The 17,023-nt window shown below is 40.6% G+C and overlaps 1 protein-coding gene across 10 annotated transcripts in view; it reads left to right on the forward strand.

The window, feature by feature from the left end:
• The window catches only part of BCAS3 (BCAS3 microtubule associated cell migration factor), a 570,105-nt gene that overhangs the window by 4,655 nt on the left and 548,427 nt on the right, over positions 1–17,023 (forward strand). For all 10 annotated transcript variants that reach the window (XR_006890461.1, XM_046674305.1, XM_046674308.1 and 7 more), the window contains exons 3-4: positions 681–735; positions 6,792–6,867. Coding sequence is in view for 9 of the 10 variants with exons in the window: in XM_046674305.1 (XP_046530261.1) it covers positions 681–735; positions 6,792–6,867 (131 nt within the window). In the remaining variant the exon portion in view is untranslated. The remainder of the gene's footprint in view (positions 1–680; positions 736–6,791; positions 6,868–17,023) is intronic.

Here is a 17,023-nt window from a genome sequence, read left to right on the forward strand (position 1 = left end):
AGAGCATGACTTTTAAGAAGAGATAATGTTTAAAAATGTTAAAATCTCATTTGCATTTAATAAGAAATACAAAAAAACTAAAAAGCAGGTTAGCAGAACTATCAGGTGATGAGAGTTGGTTTTTTTCTTTTGAGGAAGATTAGCCCTGAACTAACTTCTGCCAATCCTCTTTTTTTTTTTTTTGCTGAGGAAGACTGGCCCTGAGCTAACATCCATGCCCATCTTCCTCCACTTTATATGTGGGATGCCTACCACAGCATGGCTTGCCAAGCGGTGCCATGTCTGTACCTGGGATCCGAACCAGTGAACCCCAGGCTGCCGAATTGGAACATGTGCACTTAACCGCTGTGCCGCTGGGCTGGCCCCAAGAGTTGTTTTTTTTTTTTGAGGAAGATTAGCCCTGAACTAATATCTGTGCCCATCTTCCTCTATTTTATATGTGGGAGGCCTGCCACAGCATGGCTTGCCAAGCAGTGCGTAGGTCCCTGCCTAGGATCTAAAGTGGTGAACCCTGGGCCACTGAAGCAGAATGTGTGAACTTACCCGCTGTGCCAGCAGGCTGGCCCCTTCTTTCTTTTTTCAGTGTTATGAATGACTTTATTAGGGCTTGTGGAAAGCTCTTTTCTATGTTCTGTCTGAAGCTGTTAATGATAAATTTTCTCCATTTCACCCCTTTTCAGGGAGCAGTCCTACATGGAAAGTGTTGTGACTTTTCTACAAGATGTTGTGCCACAGGTAAGTGTCTATATGGTTTCAGAAATAGTAGGTTTTATCATTGGCCAGGGAAGCTCTGAAATATTCTGTTTCCTAAACTTGACACTAGTATCGTCAACTTCAGAACGACTTTTGATGTTTTAGCATCCTGAGCATTGATAGGGTAGAATTATGTTTGTTATTATTATTAGATATGCCTTAGTTTTGTGCTGACAGTGGCACAATTATTCCTCAGGACTTGCTCTCCTAAGAGGAATCAAGGTGAGATGTGAGTTGAGAGATGGGACTTGGGGCTCTCTAGTTGGGTTCTATTTCCAAAATCTTGTCTTAGTTAAATGTTGTCTGTCTGAAGTGAGAAAAGCAGTATGCTGTGCATTTCGTTAGCTAGATAGTATATTAACTAAATACTATACTGAGCACAAATCTGCATCTCTTTCATGTTGAGCAGTATTTTTATGCCACGTAGAGGATGCATTGGTACTCTGACTTATGTGAGAGTAAGCCCCTGGCTGTTCCCTCTATGTAAATGTGAGAATAAAGAATGAGGGCAGCCCTCCTGGGATCATCTCTAGAGCACTGATGCCCAGACGTAACATAAGTATCACTTGGCCAACTTGTTAAAAATAATAATTTCCAGGCCCCTCTCCCAGATGGTTTGACTCGGTGGAATTGAGGTGGTGTCCAGTAACTGTGTCTGTAGTAAGAATCTCAGATGATTCTTGTGAAACGGCAGCTTTGGGAAGCACTGTTTAGTGGAACTACTGAAGAGAAAGGTTTCTGTATCTTTTCCCTGTGGTGATGTCAGTGTTCTCTGGCTGCCAAGTTATCTGAAACTGAACTGTTCAAAAGGACATTCGTAGATTCAGTGTTCCAGCTTTGTGAGAGCCTAGAAAAGTCTAAAATCCAGAGTTCAATTGTATTCATCAAATAAAGGAAAGTACCAAGAAATGTTGGTATTCCTTTATGCTCAGTCAACTTTAATGAAAGTAGGCCACGATCACAAGGTCTGTGGGGCCTGTAAGGAAAAATAAGTACTTTCCTTTCTCGAGGAACTTGGTTAATAAGGGAACTCAATGGGGCTGGCTCCGTGCCTGAGTGGTTAGGTTCGCGCGCTCCGCTGCAGGCGGCCCAGTGTTTCGTTGGTTCGAATCGTGGGTGCGGACATGGCACTGCTCGTCAAACCACGCTGAGGCAGTGTCCCACATGCCACAGCTAGAAGGACACACAACGAAGAATATACAACTATGTACTGGGGGGTTTTGGGGAGAAAAAGGAAAAAAATAAAATCTTAAAAAAAAAAAAATAAGGGAACTCAAATTGCTTGAAACAACCAAAGATAATAACAACATATCAGTAAGTGTGACACATAGTACAGATTGAATATTTAATTGCTAAGGGAATGGGTAGCAAAGAAAGAGTGAAAGAGTCAAGTTCCTAAGGACGTTGGGAATAGCATTAGTTGAAATGAATGGAAAGGTTGGATGTTTGGTGTCGAAGGAAACTGGCTGGCTGGGTGTGGTAGGCAACAGTGTTGCTGTGGCCTTCAGGCGTCTTGTGCTCTGCACGGATTGCCAGGGCTAGAGAGCAGACTGAGCCTGAAATCCAACTTGGTCTTCTACAGATTGCTCCTTTTTCTTAAACCCTGAGCCCTGGCATGAGGCTAGTTCCAAGTGAGGGGCATTTAAAAATTTTTGTAATTTGCCTGCCCCTAGAGTACCTCTTTATGACATTTTTACAAAGGCACCTTTAGTGCTAGTGGAAACCCTGCGTAGCCAGCAGTTCCCGTCAGCTAGAGGAGAGAGGCTGTGGTTAGAGGCTTTGAGGGACTAGTTGGAGAGTTTGCTAGAGAAACAAGAGTACTAGATTGAGTAATAGATTGAAAATAGGGGGCTGCTAAAACAGATAGAGTGAAATGCTGGAAGGTAGAAGGTTGAGTTTTTATGAGCGGTTATACGTAAAGGCAATAATCCATGCAATTGACCGTGAAGATCTGCATCAGAGTAGTAACAATGGAAGTGAAGTTGTAGTCGTGGATCTAAGAATGAGAATATTCTTTCAAGAAAGTTATGCTATGCAAGTCGTTATTCTAGTTACTGTGGAAGGAAAGCAAAAATTCAGGCAGCAGACACTTGAGCACCCACTATGGATCAGGCACTGTTCAGCTGGGAGGACCCGCGGTGCCTGTCCTTAAGGCTTCATGGTTCTGGTGTACCAGTTGGCAAACTTTTTCTGTAAAGGGCCACATAAGCTTTGCAGTTCATACAGTGTCTGTCGCAACTGCTCAGCACTGGTTTTTCTGTAAAGGCAAGGGCCTGCCTGTGTTAAAATAAAACTTTACTTATGAACACAGGTGGTGGGCCAGATTTGGTGACCCACTGTCTCTTTTTTCCCACATTTAATCTAGAATCCCACATTAGTACTTGGCGGTCAGCCATTTGGAAAGTGATTTATTTTGCTGATGTTATGTTTCACCTCCTGCTCTCTTCTGGGAATCGTCAAATGCATGGAGCCTAGAAATTATTCTCTGGGTCTCCAAATACCCCCAAAGGGAGAAAATGTGTTGTTAGACCGTATCAGCTTCTTTAGCCGTATCAGCTTCTTTAGCTGTATCAGCTTCTTCAGCTGTGACAAGTAAAGTGAATTCCCTTTGTGTTCAACAAATGTCATTGATGGCTGGTAGAAGCCCTTAGCTGTGCCCTCTAATCTAATAATTGTACTTAGGAAAATTTATTTTGAAAGATTAATTCAACAATAAAAAAAGTCAGAGCTCAGAACTTTTCATTTCAGTGTGTATAAAACTTTTACATTTTCAGCATAAAAATTGTAGCCAGCCCAAACGTTAGTAGTAGTCAATCAAATTATGATACATGGTCCATATAGAATAATTTGCTCTAATTAAAAATTATGCTTTTGGGGGCCAGCCCTATGGCCTAGTGGTTAAGTTTTGGGCTCTGCTTCTGGGGCCCTGGTTTGGTCCCCAGGTGCAGACCTACACCACTTGTTGACAGCCATGTTGGGGTGGCAACCCACATACAAAGTAGAGGACGATTGGCACAGATGTTAGCTCAGGGCAAGTCTTCTTCAAGCAAAAAGAGGAAGATTGGCAACAGATGTTAGCTCAGGGCGAATCTTCCTCAGGAAAAAAAAATTTATGCTGTTGACAGTAGCACTCAATGGAAGTTATTTTCTCTACAGTGAAAAAATAAAACAACACAACATAGCCACAGTGATTGTAGCTGTCTTTTTTTTTTGGCGAAGAAGACTGGCCCTGAGCTAACATCTGTGGCAATCTTCCTCTAATTTTTTTTTTCTTTGAGGAAGATTAGTCCTGAGCTAACATCTACTGCCAATCTTCCTCTTTTGGCTGAGGAAGACTGGCCCTGAGCTAACATCCATGCCCATCTTCCTCTACTTTATATGTGGGACGCCTGCCACAGCACGGCTTGCCAAGTGGTGCCATGTCTGCACCCAGGATCTGAACTGGTGAGCCCTGGGCTGCCGAAGTGAAACGTGCACACTTAACCACTGTGCCACCGGGCCGGCCCCTTCCTCTTAATTTTTGTATGTGGGATGCCACCACAGCATGGCTTGATGAGCAGTGCGTAGGTCTGCACCCAGTAGCCAAACCTACGAATCCCGTGCTGCTGAAGCAGTGTGCAAACTTAACCACTACACCACCGGGCCAGCCCCTGTAACTGTGTCTTTTAAAATTCAGCAGTAACTTTGTGCTTATGAGTGTGTATATGTGTTAGAAACCAGATAAGAAATAAAAGGAGAAATAAATAAGTCCTGTTAGCAATGGGGTAAAAGTGTTGACTCTGAATAAGAGGGCTAGGGCGGTTGAGTGTTGGTTGAAGAAGGAGGGCTAATAATCAGTGCTTGGGGAAAACCCAGCTTTTCTGTGGCGGCATACTGACCTCATCAAGAGAGCAGGTGAAAGCTGCATGGGCACTGGGGGACTCTGTGCCTCACTGAGAATAAAATATCGAAACACGGGCAAAGGACATCATAGAAGCTGGGTGCCAAAATGACGTGATGTCACATGCCTTCTTTGTGTGAACCTGCAGGAAGACACACAAGAAGCAACACTCAGGTGCTTCAGACAGCTTCCCAGAATTTTCTGAAAAATGCTTAGTAAAGAACACCATGTGTGCTAAGGAGAGAGGAAAACTTGAAGACATAGCACAAGTATGCAAGCCTTGTTATGAAAGTCTGATTTCCCCCCGATAGGGGAAAGGGAAGAAGTTCAAGAATCCCGTTACACTGAAAGGCCTCTTTCAACCTTGCTCTGTTCTGCATATTGCCCAGAAATCAAAGGAGAGCATCTTGCAAATGTTGCAGAGGTATTGGGAGAATGTTAAATAATACGGCAGGTGATAAGCTGCCTTATAATAAATCTGCTGAACTGAAGACAATTTTAAAAAATGTTACTGCTTTACCAGATTAAAGGAGAGCCTGATATAGGAAAGATGTCCTAAATGCAGCATGGTAACCTGGATTGGATCCTGGAGCAGAGAAAGGACATTAGTGGAAAAACTGATGGAATCCAAATAAAGTCTGGGGCCGAATTAATAGGAATGCACCAGTGTTAGTTTTGGTAAATCTACCATGGTAAGGTAAGAATTAGATAGTTAACATTAGGGGAAACTGGCCGAGGGATATATGAGAACTCTGTACTATGTTTAATAATCTAAAATTATTCCAAAGTAATAAGTTTATTTCAAAACAAGAGAGTTTTCAAGAATGAGAAGAGCAAGACCAAGGAAGAAGGGGAAGAAGATGTGGATGAGGTGGTTCAAGATAAAGTTGATGAATTAGTTGGTTTTAGTGCAGGTTTTCCTCCTCTCCAAGGGAATCAATTGCCCAATACACATCTCACTTGTTTTTTAAACAAGACAATTGAAATTGTAAGGATGTGTAAGATAATATTTTTGTATAGCAAACCTACTATTAAAGTAACCCTGTTTTTTAACAGTGTTTCCAATGGCTGTTAACCTTGTATGCTGCAGTATGGGGCTGTAACTTGGCCTGGAAATTTAAAGCAGGTCATGTATATGGAATTATGTATGAGATTGTATGCTTTTGATACAACTTATACTAAATAATTGTTCTGTGAACTGAGTACCCCTTTATAATTGAAAATGTTGCGGCTCTTTTGTCGACATTCTAAATGCTTCTAAGTATATACAATCTTTAAAAAAACTTTAAATAATAGCAATTGCTCTATGGAGAGATGACTCCCTTTGAATACTGATGGGTGCCAGTGATACTTTTCCTGTGACTTTATGGCAGTTTATGCTTATCTTTGTGACCCTTGCAGGCTTGCAGGGTGGGTCTAAAAGCCAGATAAGAGACTAAAAAAGGAATACTTCTTTTTTTCCATCCTCACCCCTGGCCTGTGCCCTCCACCCAGAACTGGAGGCGAGCAGAAAGTAATACTCTTGAAATTTCTAGGTAGAGTGTAATTACCTGATCATAAACACCTGAGAACTAAATAAATATATGTGGTAGTTTTATTTTTCTTTTAAAGATTTTATTTTTTCTTTTTCTCCCCAAAGCCCCCCGGTACATAGTTGTATATTTTTAGTTGTGGGTCCTTCTAGTTGTGGCATGTGGGATGCCGCCTCAGCATGGCTTGATGAATGGTGCCATGTCCACACCCAGGATCCAAACCCGCATAACTCTGGGCTGCTGAAGTGGAGTGCGTGCCACAGGGCCGACCCCTAGTTTTGTTTATTTTTTAAACCTTCTTGTTTATAGACCAATATAGGGGATGGTTTAGTTTTTTGAGTGCCTTTAAATTATAGTGATGCTTCCTGATAGACTGTGATCATTGTATTTTAGGATTCTGCAATTCTTTAATAGATTAAAAACACCTTTTTTGACCAAGGTTATCAGACTCTCGGGTAACTTTCTTTGGGAGTAAAAATATTTAAAATATGCTGCTTCCTAAGATGTAGGATTGGTGAAGTTGGAGAAGGATAGGGTTGGCTTATTTAAGTTATTCTTTGTTTTGAACATCACTAATGTTAGAGCTGTAAAACATTTTTATTCAAACCTTTCTGTTTACTATGCAGGCTTACAGTGGAACACCTCTAACAGAAGAAAAGGAGAAAATAGTCTGGGTCAGATTTGAAAATGCAGATTTAAATGGTATGGTTTTAACTTTTTGGGGGACTTATTAATTAAATGTTTGTTTGAGGTTGACCTGATTCCAAAAAAAAGAACCCTTACTTTAGTCAGATTACTTTCTCCTACAGTAAATTGATTTTTAATTTAAAAAATAACATAACCACTCTACGGGAGCTTCATTAGAACTAATATTGTATTGTACAAGTCTGAGAGGAACTGTAATATATGGAGCCTAGCCTTAAATTTAAGTCCAAGTAAGGTAAAAATTTCTTAGAAAAGGAGTTATTAATTCAAGTTTGATCAGTTGTATAGAATTTGTAAGTGGAAAATCATTAGTGTTGAACTTTTTAGTCTTTAAAATTATTTTTTCTGAACAGAATTTATGCCAGTCCAAGCCCTGCTTGTTTTCAGACACATTTCATGTCATTGCTCCTTCCTGCTCCCTCTTGCAAGGGGGCTGCCTCTTGTCTGTTTCCCAGGCTACCATGTCTGCTGTCTTCTGGCTGAGTCTGGGAGGCACTGGTGAGAAATTGAGCGGGAGGATGGGAGAAAGGGAAGAGCATTATTCCCTCTCCCTCTCTCTGTCAGCGGCTGCATTTCCTCCATGGTTCTAGCCGCCCCTGGACAGCTCCACTGGCTTTCCACTTTCTGCCAGGTGACTCCGGCAGCCTGCACTCCTCTCTGTCTCCCTAGTCTATGGTTGGTAATGGCTTCCTGCTGTTGCTAATCCAACAGGTCGCCTTACAGTTCCTTTTTTGGCTTCTCAGCTGTTCTATCACCTGTGTAACTCGTTGTCTGCATTAAATTCCTAATTAAAAATACACTGAGTTGTTTTCATATCCTAGTTGGACCTTGACTCATACCATACTCTTGAGTCTTTGTCTCCCCTAAGACTTTTGAAATGTGATGCCATATTTTCCTGTAAAAGTTACTGTCCAGGATGAGAGAGGCTAACTGTCACTTCTGCAGATTGGTTTCTTTTGAATTTTGAATTCTCTATCAACTGATTCGTTCAAATAATCACAACTTGTTGGGCTCTCATTGTGGGGAATAAAACGTTCATTTGTGTGGTTGATTATTTATGATAGATAAACTTTTCCTACTGTGTTTCTCTTTGAAAGCTTTTGTATTTTTAATTTTCTTTTTTATAACTGTCAAATTTCCTTGTTTACTAGTATATTCTCCCTTTTTTTCCTTCTTTATTAATTACTATTTAACTGTTCATCATCTTTTGTTTTCTGTCACCTTTTCCATTTGAATTTAGACTCTTCTTTTCCTCCTGGAAGTAGATATTTGCTTTGTGGATGTCAGAATGTATTAGAGGATTTTCTTATTTTAATAAGAAAGAAAACTTAGTTGTGGTCTTGAAAATATTAGCGCCAGTTAGTAGCAAAAGCTTGTTGTACAACATGAAAAATGTTAAAAATAATTAATTTTTAAAAGATTAGGTTCGTGTCAGCAGTTAAAAATAAAATAATTTTAAAATCATTTGAAATAACATTTGAAAAGTGTCATCAAAATAATTTTTACCTAGGTATGGTTTTGTTTGTTTTTTTAACAGCAAGTAAGAATTGCTGGGGTAATATTCTATAAACCTTTTGTTTTATTGAAGTAAAATGCATCTGGAAATGTAGCTGGATCCTGCTTGAGAATTATCTTAGTACGATGTGTCCTAGTGAACTTACCATGGTTGTCCTTAACTTAATATCTCATATCCCAGTTGATTTATTAAACTCTGAAATTTATACATCTTCCTCTTAAATACTTCAGTACTCTCACGTGTCCCTTGGTCTCTCCTTTCTATGTTGTATTGATGTTGTATGAAATTTTAGCCTGGGTTTTTATGGATATGCGTTTTTTTTTTTGGCCAGGAAAGATTCATCCTGAGCTAGCATCTGTTTTTTTTTCTTTTCCTTCCCAAAGCCCCACTACATAGTTGTATATTCTAGTTGAAAGTTCTTCTAGTCTTCTATGTGAGCCACCGCCGCAGCATGGCTACTGGCAGACAGTGGTGTGGTTCCATGCCTGGGAACTGAACCTGGACCGCTGAAGTGGAGTGCGCTGAACCACTAGGCCATCAGGGCTGGCTCAGGATATACTTTTTATAATCTCTGGCCCTAGGAGTTTGTGTATATACTTGTGTTTATTTTAAGGCAATAATAAATATTTCCAAGATATTTGATCCCCCTTACTTCCCCAGTCTCTTATAGCATTTCTTAAATTTGTCTCTTATTTGTGTTCTTTCTTCAAGCATGTTTTCATTTAGGTCTTTGTGTGGCAAACCTTCTGAGATATTTACAATTGAAAGGAAATTTGGCGGTGGGAAGGAAAAAGTGGGGTTCATTGGCTGCAGGTCCAGCGTCTCCCTAAACAAGGCTAACAAGGACAAACTTTTTCATTACATTGGGGTTTCTTGATCAATCTGCCCTTCCTTTGTTGTGCCTGCTGCAGCTGGGATGCAACTCCTTGTTCGTTGCCTTTTGTCTTTCATGATACCTAAGGGAGATAGTGGAGGGGATTCTTCTGATGGCGGCCATGCTTGCTTAGCGTGCTGCTTCTTTGTAGAGCAGTTAGGGGTACCTGGAGATTCTATTTGGTATTCAGGCTTCTCTTTGCCAGACTTGGAGGTTTTTTTGGTACAACAATTTAGAAGTCTATTACCGGGGCTGACCCAGTAGTGCAGCCATTAAGTTCGCACGTTCTGCTTTTTGGTGGCCCGGGGTTCGCCGGTTCAGATCCCAGGTGCGGACGTGACATTGCTTGGCAAAAAGCCATGCTGTGGTAGGCGTCCCACATATAAAGTAGAGGAAGATGGGCATGGGTTAGCTCAGGGCCAGTCTTCCTCAGCAAAAAAAAAAAAAAAGTCTATTACCTGTCTATAGATTTAAGTTATTTTATGTTATTAATGAAACTGTATTACTTATTAAGCAATTTAAATGTTGCAGTTTTTGAGTTGAAGTCTGCTCTGGTGATTGCTTTCTTGGAGCTCTGCTTTTCTGCTTGGAATTATAAAGCCGTGCTAGTTGGCCCCCTTCCTCCAGGCTGCAGCCCTTTTGATTATGGCTTATCATGGTGGAAGGTGGAGTAGGTAACGACTAACAGGAGATCCTTCTGAGGGACCTGGCCTATTGGGATTCTCCGGTCCTGGATCCTCCTCTGACCTCCATTCCTAATCAACGTACTGACTTTGGCTTGGTGTCAGGTAGAGACTGCAACTTTTGGATCTCATTGGAGAGTGGGATTAAGGCCCTTTGTGTCCTGGTCACTGTTCTGTTTCTGCTTTAAGGCAGTCTGATTTATACCTAAGCTTGTTTTTCTTGAGGCACTGTACTGAAAAATATGTAAGAAATAGCCTGAACAGTTTAATATCCTGACATTTTTCTGTCAGTTTCCCTAAAGGTGAGCATATAGTTTGAGTTCCAGAACACATCGGGTTAACCAGCTTGTTTGCTACAGTATAACAAGAACTGTCAACTTCACAGCCTGTGAGGAGAAATTCTTCCCACCCTGTAGCCCAAACTGACTTGGTCAATTCTAATATCAAGGTTGAGTACTATACTTAGGTATCAGTTTTTATATTCAATAGGCCTTTTTTTCAGTGGCAAGTGATTAGGGGAATCTTAAAAAAAAAAAAAAGTTTTTTTTTCCTGCCCATAGCCCCAGTACATAGTTGTATATCCTAGTTGTAGGTCATTCTAGTTCTTCTGTGTGGGATGCAGCCACAGCATGCCTGATGAGCAGTGTGTAGGTCTGTGCCTAGGATCCAGACTGGTGAACCCTGGGCCACCAAAGCAGAGCATGTGAACTTAACCCCTCTGCCACAGGCTGGTCCCCTAAAAGTTTTTTTAATTGTGGTAAAATACACATAACATAGAATTTACCATCTTAACCATTGTTTTTTTCCTGAGGAAGATTAACCCTGAGCTAACATCTGTTGCCAATCTTCCTCTTTTTTCGCTTGAGGAAGATTAGCCCTGAGCTAACACCTTATCAGTCTTCCTCCACTTTATATGTGGGTCGCTGCCGCAGCATTAACTGACGAGTGGTGTATGTCCGAGCTTCGGGTCTGAACTTAGACCACTGAAGCGGAGCATGCTGAACTTAACCACTATGCCACAGGGCAGGCCCCTATGTTAACCATTTTTAAGTGTGTAGTTCAGTAATGTTAAGTACATTCATATTGTTATGCAACCAATCTCTAGAACTCTTTTCATCTTTTAAAACTGAGACATATAGTTTTAAAACTATATCCATTAAACGACAACTCCACATTCTGTGCTTCTCCCTGGCCCCTGGAAACCACCATTCTACTTTATGTCTCTATGAATTTGACTATTCGAGTTACCTCATAAATGGCATCATACAGCATTTGTCTTTATGTGTCTGGCTTATTTCACTCAGCATAATGTCCACAAGGTTCATCCACGTTGTAGCATGTGTTGGAGTTACCTTTTTAAGGCTGTGTAACGTTCCATTGTATGTTTATACCACATTTTGTTTATCCATTCATCAGTGGTCGTTTGGGTTGCTTCTACCTTCTTGGCTTTTTGAATAATGCTGCTATTAATATGAATGTGCAAATAGCCCTTTGAGTCCCTGCTTTCAATTCTTTTTGAGTATATACCCATAAATGGAATTATTGGCTCATATGGTGATTCTGTTGTAGTTTTTTGAGGAACCGTCCTAACTGTTTTCCAAGGAGGAATTTTTTTTGATCTGCTCATGTAGCTGGGAAGGATAGTGGCTTGATACTTTTAGTCTTCCACTTCTTGTTACTCTTCTCTGAATGCTCGCTTCTCTTCTTTGACTTCTCTAATGAGGTTGGAGCAGAGAGTGCTCAAAGCTCTCTGTTCATGTCTTAATGATCATACTATAAGATCAAAGAAGAAGAGGTATTCTTTAGATGATCTAGAATGCTCGGTCTGAATCACCTTCCAGTTATGGAATAGTTGCAGTGCCCAAAGTTGTAGTACTCGAATTGGCTCAGCTGGTTACGTGCCTGTCCCTGTGCTTGACTGGGGTTAGGATCAGTTTCCAGAAAGAGAGGAGGCATAGAGTAGGAAGTTTGTGAGGTGTACGAAGGTAGTAGCTGATGCAGGCCTCTATTGCTCTAGTGTGCTTGGGTCCCCATTTCAGCCAACTCCTAGACGTCTTCACTTAAATGTATTCCTACGTCTTCACTTAAATGTATTCCTTTTCCCATCTAACTATGTCCCCTCAAAAGCTGTGGTTCAACCCCACTGCCTTTCAGGTCATTAAAGGCACGGAACTTGTCATGCTTCAGGATCTTTGCACAGGGGGTCTTCTGGCTGAAATCTTCTTTTCTGCCTTAATCCTCATTCATCTGTTAGCATCTACTTAAAATGACTTTCTGGTTTTTAGACTGGGTATTGGCAGTATGTTGCTATTAGTACACTTGTGGAATATAGAGGAAGCTGGTTTGGGAGGAAAGGTTTAATTTCACTTTACACTTCGATTTTTGAGGTGAGCAGAAAACCCAGAATTCCCCTCTGCCCTCCCCAGTTGCAAACATTTTTCTGAGGCAGGAGAGCGTACTGAGTGCAGTGTTGGGAGAGGCTCACAGGTAGATTAAGACTGAACAAGGTTTCGAAGGATGGGCGAATCAAAGGAGAACACTGGAGTTGGCTAAAACTGCAAGGGAATGCTACCTGTCTCTGTGGGAAAGACTGTAGAGTCCATAGTTAGGATGAAAGAAGAAAAAAGAAACCGGTAAAGAAGATAAAGATGAGTTATGGATAGAATAACCAGGGGGGATGGTGATAGAGGATATAAAGATAAAGAAAAGTCAAAGAACAAGGATCGTGTAAAGCTATAACAGTTATAAAAAACAACATAAAATTTTTACAAAATTAAGAGTTTCATTCAAGAGTAATGAAGTCTGCTATGTTGCCATCCAGAGAAAGAAAAGTAGCACAAGTGACTAAGCAGGATCTAAAATAAGAGAAAGGAGATTTTGTTCCTATAATGACCTCAGGGTTGCATATGTGGCATTTGAGCCCTTCTAAAAGTAACCTGTGATCAAGGTGGTAGCCATAGTAGAAAGATGACTGAACTGCGCATCAAGAGTCCTGAGATTCTCTTCAGCTTTGAGTAAATTCAGCCTCACATGTTCTTGACAATGATGAGATGAGACTGACTCCTGCTCTGCATATAAAATGGGATTGTCGTGTGTCCAATTAGATGATGTATATACGAAAGCACATTGAAAATTATGAAAGACCATTTAAGTGTTAGATATAAAGGGAATTAATTATGCCCTAGGAAAATGTTTGATAATTCTGCATTTTGCTGGATATAGAATCATGTGCTGTTAACTTTAAGCCGGTGAATTCCTTTCAAAAGAAAGTCAGCATAAAAAATTACTGATTATAAGCTATGTTAAAGATTTTGATCTTTATGTTTAAGCAACAGGAAGTCTTTAATGTGGAGGATGGAGGTGAGGAGGTATGTCATTATTTGTGCTTTAAAGAGAACAGTCTGACTGTCGTATGGAGTTTGGCTGGCAATGTGGATGCAGGAAGCCATTTATGCTTTTGGAGGAGATGTTGTAGTGGACAGGGATGGTGGTGGTGTAAGAAGAGAGGTGTTGAGGAAGACACAGGGATTGGTGATAGATTTATTGCTAGAGGGAAGGAAGAAGGCAGTTCCTGACTTTGCCGTCTAGATAGATAATCATGCTACTCACCAAAATAGGGAACCCTGGAAGAAGATCCAGTTTGAGGAGGAAATTGTGATCTTTGAGTGGAATTTGATTTTCTTTTGAGATAACCAGAAACCTGTGTTGAGGAAGTCACTAACAGATATGAACTGATGCAATGGGTGGAATGAGATCACTTGTGGAGGATATACTGTGAGGAGAAAAGGAAGTGTAGAAATTAGCCTTGCGTAACTCAGGTGTTTAAAGAGTAGGTAGAAAAGGATGAGGCAGCAGAGGAAATGATAAAGGAGTGACTAGAGAGGTAGGAGGAAAAGTAGGAGTAGATTATGCCTGGAAAACCAAGGGAAAATATTTTAAGGAGAAAATGGTGAGCATTGATTATAGCTGTTGAATAGTCTAACAAGATATGCTTGAAAGATCTATATTAGATTCAACAACCTGGAGGTTACTGGTGACCATAGGAAAGTCATTTGGGAGGAGTATCAGAGGCAGAAACCATTCTGAAATGGATTCGAGGTGAATGAGATGAAAAATAGATAGTTATATAACTCAGTGAAGGAATTTAACTTCTAGAGGAGAGGAGAGTGATGAAGTCAAATAAAGGAAGAGGGGTATTATTGATTCAATGTATGATTTTTAAAAATCTTATTTATTGTGCAAACATATTATGGTAAATAATAGAAAACAAAACTATAGAGCAATGAATGACTTTTTACAAATCCAACACCTGTGTAACCATCACGTAGGGTAAGAAATAGAATATTGCTACCTAATTGCCTAGTGATTTTGAATTTTGTATGACTAGAATTATTCAGTATATAGTCTTTTGTGTCTGGTTTGCTTTGCTCATTATGTCTGTGAGGTTCGTCCATGTTAGAGTGTATGATAGTAGTTCATTCTTTTTCTGTGCCAGATAGTATTCCATTATAGCAGTATACCACTGTCCTTGTCCATTCTCATGATGGTGGACATTTGGATTGATTCCAGCTTCCGGCTCTTTACAAATGGTACTGTGAATATTCATGTGCATGGCTCTTGGTGCACATGTGCTCATGCTTCTAATAGGTATATATCTGGAGTGGAATTACTTGGTCAAGGGGCGTGGGATCTTCAACTTGAGCATATGTATATTATCAAACTATTTTCAAAGTGGTTGTACCAGTTATATTCACTAGCAGTAAGCAGGCAATCCCTTTGCTCCAAATTCTGCCAGCACTTGCGTTTTAATTTTTTTAATTTATTTTATTTTTTTGAGGAAGATTAGCTCTGAGCCAACATCTGCTGCCAATCCTCCTCTTTTTGTTGAGGAAGACTGGCCCTGAGCTAACATCCTTGCCCGTCATCCTCTGCTTTATATGTGGGATGCCTGCCACAGCATGGCTTGCCACCTGGTGCTGTGTCCACATCCAGGATCCGAACTGGTGAACCCCGGGCCGCTGAAGCGGAAGGTGTGCACTTAACCGCTGCGCCACTTGGCCGGCCCTGCAACACTTGGTTTTGTCACTGTGGTTTTAATTAGCACTTCTTGATTAAAAATGAGGTTGAGCCATTTTCGTGTTTGTTAATGATTAAGTTATTTGAATATCTTCTTTTTGAAGTGTTTTTTCATGTCTCTTGCCTCTTTTTCTAATGACTTACCTTTTTCGTATAGATTTTTAATTGTTATGTGTACCAGGTGAATCCTTGTGGGGTTATAATTGTTGCAAGTCCCTTCTCCCCTGCTGTGGCTTGCCTTTTCACTCTTCTGATAAGGGTGCCTCATGGTTAACAGAAGTTCTTCATTTTAATGTAGCAAATAATATAGTAGAATTTGCCAGTCTTTTATGTTGAGTTTCTTGTGTCCTATTAGGAAGTCTTTCCTTATACCGTGATCATGAAAATACATTTCTACATTATCCTCTAGTGTTTTATTAATTTTGTCTTTGTCATTTATATCTAAAATTCCCTGGTGCTGATTTGTTTGAAATTTTTTAAGATAAGAAACACTTCAGCATGTTTAACTGCTCATTGAAAATATCCAGTAGCATGGAAGGAATTGAAGATATGGGAGAGGAATGATTGGAAAAGGCTCCTGAGAAGGTGGAGGAGGATGGGATTCTAGGGGAGGAAGAACTCTTCCTCTACCCTCTAGGTTCTTCTGGCTGGTCTAATAATTAAATTGACATGAGACAGAATAACAGAAGAAAATCAAAGTTTAATAACATGTATACATGGGAGAAACCCAGGAAAACTGAGTACCTTGCCAAAATGGCTGAAGCCACTGCCTTAAATACCATCTTCAACTAAAGACAGTGGAAGATGTTGGGGGTAGTGGTTTGGGAAGTCAAAGGGGAAGAAGGCAGATCACATGGAGATGGAAAGCAAATGTTTGGTAAACGAATGTTTGCCTTATCTTGCAAAGACAATGGGATATGGGGAGGACTTTGATTAATGGGCCTTGCCTAGCTTCCTCCCAGTCTACCACACATAGTTTATTTTGTATTATAGTTATCTATGCTGATAGCTCCTTCCTGAAATACGCCTTCTATCTTAAATTCTTTTAGACAGGGGGAAGGTCAAAGTTTCATCTTGAGTCTTTTGTTCTTAAAAATAAGCAAGCTAAAGAGATACATTTTGGGGTGGCAAATTCTGCTCTCCCATGGAATCCAAAGCGTGGATGGAGGGACTTACGTTAGACAGAAGGAAAGACAACTGTTTGTAGTAGGATAGAATGAGAGGAAGGTGCTACAGATGCACATAGGGCTTTGGCAACAGGAAGTTTCTAGTTTCCCTGTGCAGTATGAGACAGATTATTTGCTGGGTAAAGAGAGATTGGGTGGAGTCAAGCCTTGGAGAAGGTTTAAGACACTCACTGAAGAAATTGTAGAATAAGTTCCAGAAAATAGAGTAAATTTGTTGTTCAGTTTTTTTTTTCTCCTCCCCCAAACCCCCCAGTACATAGTTGTGTATATTTTTAGTTGTGAGTCCTCCTAGTTGTGGCATGTGGGACGCCACCTCACTGTGGCCTGATGAGAGGTGCCATGTCCACACCCAGGATCCGAACCGGCGAAAGCCTGGGCCGCCAAAGTGGAGCTTGTCAACATAACCACTTGGCCATGGGGCCAGCCCCATGTTGTTCAGTTTTGAGGGTCCCTTGAGGTTTGTGGAGATACATTAATTTATAGTGGTACCAATTCTGTCTTATTGTGTGATTTTTCTATAGCAGTACTTGGTTGCCTTAGAACATATTAGGATAGTGGGTAGTTGGGTTCGTCTGTGATTGAGATTTTGCTTGTTAGGTGCCATGCAAAGATCCCACAAAAAGGGATAAGAGAATGTAGATTATTGACAGAAGTTACTGAGATGCTTGATCAAAGACAGTAAGATGGGAGGAGAGTAACTACAAGGTGGATCTGAAGAATAGGGAGAAGCCAGGGGTGTCAGTGGCCTGGAGGTCCTAATGAAGTCGAAGAATGAATCACAGTGGAAGTAATTGAGCATACTTGCTGGAAGATAAGC

This window comes from Equus quagga, chromosome 11 (assembly GCF_021613505.1).
Source record: "Equus quagga isolate Etosha38 chromosome 11, UCLA_HA_Equagga_1.0, whole genome shotgun sequence".
Classification (NCBI taxonomy): domain Eukaryota; kingdom Metazoa; phylum Chordata; class Mammalia; order Perissodactyla; family Equidae; genus Equus; species Equus quagga.